Source organism: Antrostomus carolinensis, unplaced genomic scaffold (assembly GCF_000700745.2).
Source record: "Antrostomus carolinensis isolate BGI_N321 unplaced genomic scaffold, ASM70074v2 scaffold10469, whole genome shotgun sequence".
NCBI lineage: Eukaryota > Metazoa > Chordata > Aves > Caprimulgiformes > Caprimulgidae > Antrostomus > Antrostomus carolinensis.
In genome coordinates, this window is record NW_010336402.1 from 8,362 (window position 1) to 10,960 (window position 2,599).

The 2,599-nt window shown below is 54.8% G+C and overlaps 1 protein-coding gene across 1 annotated transcript in view; it reads left to right on the forward strand.

Moving 5' to 3' along the window:
• Nucleotides 1–2,075: 2,075 nt before the first annotated feature.
• Nucleotides 2,076–2,599, forward strand: part of MEX3A (mex-3 RNA binding family member A) — a gene marked incomplete at its 3' end in the record, with an annotated part of 781 nt that continues 257 nt past the window's right edge. Inside the window, 1 exon segment of the mRNA XM_029086698.1 lies at nucleotides 2,076–2,599. Coding sequence (XP_028942531.1) covers nucleotides 2,151–2,599 — 449 coding nt within the window.

Consider the following 2,599-nt stretch of genomic DNA (forward strand, 5'->3'; position numbering starts at 1 on the left):
TGCGAGCGCGGGGAATTATTCTTGTCATCTGTAGTGGCACGAGGCTCTGTTTTTATCACTAAAGGTGCGGGATTCGATTCTTGCTAACGATACATGGTGGTGGCATCATTACTTTCCTGTAAATACCTCGATGTCACAAGTCTGTGTCTCATGAGACGCGTGGCAGATAAGTGGCAGCACTAAGTGAGTGGCAGCCCTGAACTCCCAGCTGGGAGAGATGTGGTTATTTATTAGGATCTGTATAAATAATAATGTTCCAGCCCACGAGCTGAGGAATCTTAATTTCTTGGTTGCAGAAGCATCATTTACAGGTCATCTTGTGTTAAAGACTGGTATCAGTGTAGTCTGTTGAGGGAAACTGGCTGGTGTCGGATCATCAGAGGGGAGGGCAAGAGATGGGCTCCTTTTGGGGAGAGAAGATGGGGTGGGGAGGAGGTGGGGGATCTCACAGAAGCTTCAGTGCCATATCCTGATCCTTTTGTTCCATGAACCTTGAGTCAGATGCCTGGATCCTTGGGAAACCAGGACAAAATGCTCACCTTACTCCATCTGCACTCGTAGAAACACAGTGCCCTGGAGAATCACAGTTTAAAATTTTTCTGAGAGACCTGAGCTTAGAGCAAAGCTCTCCACAGAGGAAGCCCCAGTCTGCACGGGAACTTGGTGCCAGTCTTTAAAATGCCTTCAGGCACTGCATAAAGCTTTTGGAGAGACAGATCAGAGGGACAGCAGCACGGAGGGTTTCCAGAAGTAGTTTAGAAAAGTGTACCACATCTGTAAAAATATTTAGTTGCTTGATGGCATCCTAGTGTCATCTAGGAACCTGGAGTCACACAGCTGGCTCTAAACCCCTCTAAAAAAATGATTCAGAAGCCAAAACACACTGAAAAGTGTCTTTCCTTTTTTGGAAAAGCAGAAAGATGTTTTCTGAGCTGTAAGGAGCAGGGGGAATAAGCTTGGTGGGCTCCAGGGAGGTGGATACCGATGTACAAAAGCACTGGCATGGCAAGTGACCTCAGGAAAGGGTCTGGGCAGCGGTCTGGGCTGTGGCCATCAGCGTTTGATACACCAGATGGAGAGTCAAGGGCAAAACATGGCCCTTGGCTGGATGGCCTCCCTGTGCTTTCGCTGTGGCTCCTGGTGAGAGCTCCACAGCCTGCCGTGGGGCTCTGCGTGGAGGGCAGCCCTGCCCCATTTCTCGCTGTTTTGACCCCAAAATAAATACTGGCATTCTGCAATCCCCTGGCCTTCTAGCAATGGCAGCCTTTGGGGTTCCACCATATCTGAGGTGGGGAGCCCAAATTGTTGCATCTCTGCTACCCTGCCCCCCAAAAAGTAACCTGGGTCGCACCAGATTCACCCCAGAAGCTCCACAGTCGGACAGAAGTGCCCATGGAGGGTTCTGCTCTCTTGAGTTATGGTGGACATCTCTCCTCTCGTGCTCCCCATGAGCTGTGCTGTGGCGAAGGGACTCCACGTTGGCCATGCCTGTCTGTGGACTCAGTGTCCTCCTGGCTCTCTCCTGTCATCTCCAGCCTCTCTCGTGTCCCCATGTGTCACACAAATCCATCCTGTCCCCAGAGCCACTCTGATGAGAGGGGAGCCAGGGCAGCCATCTTCTCTGAGGGGCAACATGGCGGGGCCTGGGCCTTAGTGGGGACAGGCTTCCTCACAGGGACTGCTGGCCCATGGGGTGGGCTTGAATCCCCCCATCCCGGCTCCCCGGGGGAGTATGAAGGGGAGATTTCTGAGGGGTGATTGCTGAGGGGAGGCGGCTGAGAGGGATTGTGTGGTGGGGGGCAGCTCACAAAATGGCGACACTCGCCTGAGGATGAGGGAGTGGGGAGCTACCGAGGGGGGAGCAGTCTGGGAATGGTGAGGGGAAACCTTCCCCCGGCATTTCTCCTGTCAGGGTTAGGGCAGAAAGGGCCTTTCCCTCATTCTAGGTCCCCGGGCAGTGGCTGCTGCATGGTGCAGAGCTTGCTGAAAACATGGCAGCTCAGCCTGGCTTCCTGAGGAGAGGAAAACCAGCCTCTCTAACCTCCCTGCCTTCTTTTCTCTCTCTCCCTCAAGGCTGCAAGATCAAAGCCCTGCGGGCAAAGACCAACACCTACATCAAGACACCAGTACGGGGTGAGGAACCGGTCTTCATGGTGACGGGACGGCGGGAGGACGTGGCTATGGCCCGGCGGGAGATCATCTCCGCTGCCGAGCACTTCTCCATGATCAGAGCCTCCCGCAACAAGGCTGGCACCACTTTTGGCAGTGCTCCCACCTTGCCGGGGCAAGTCACCATTCGGGTGCGTGTGCCATACCGCGTGGTGGGCTTGGTGGTGGGTCCCAAAGGAGCCACCATCAAGCGAATCCAGCAGCAGACCAACACCTACATCATCACACCCAGCCGGGACCGGGACCCCGTTTTTGAAATCACCGGTGCGCCAGGCAATGTTGAGCGTGCCCGGGAGGAGATTGAGACCCACATCGCGGTGAGGACGGGCAAGATCCTGGAGTACAACAACGAGAATGATTTCCTCTCCAGCAGCCCTGACTCTGGCATGGAGAACCGCTACTCGGAGGCCTGGCGGGGCCACAAGCCAGC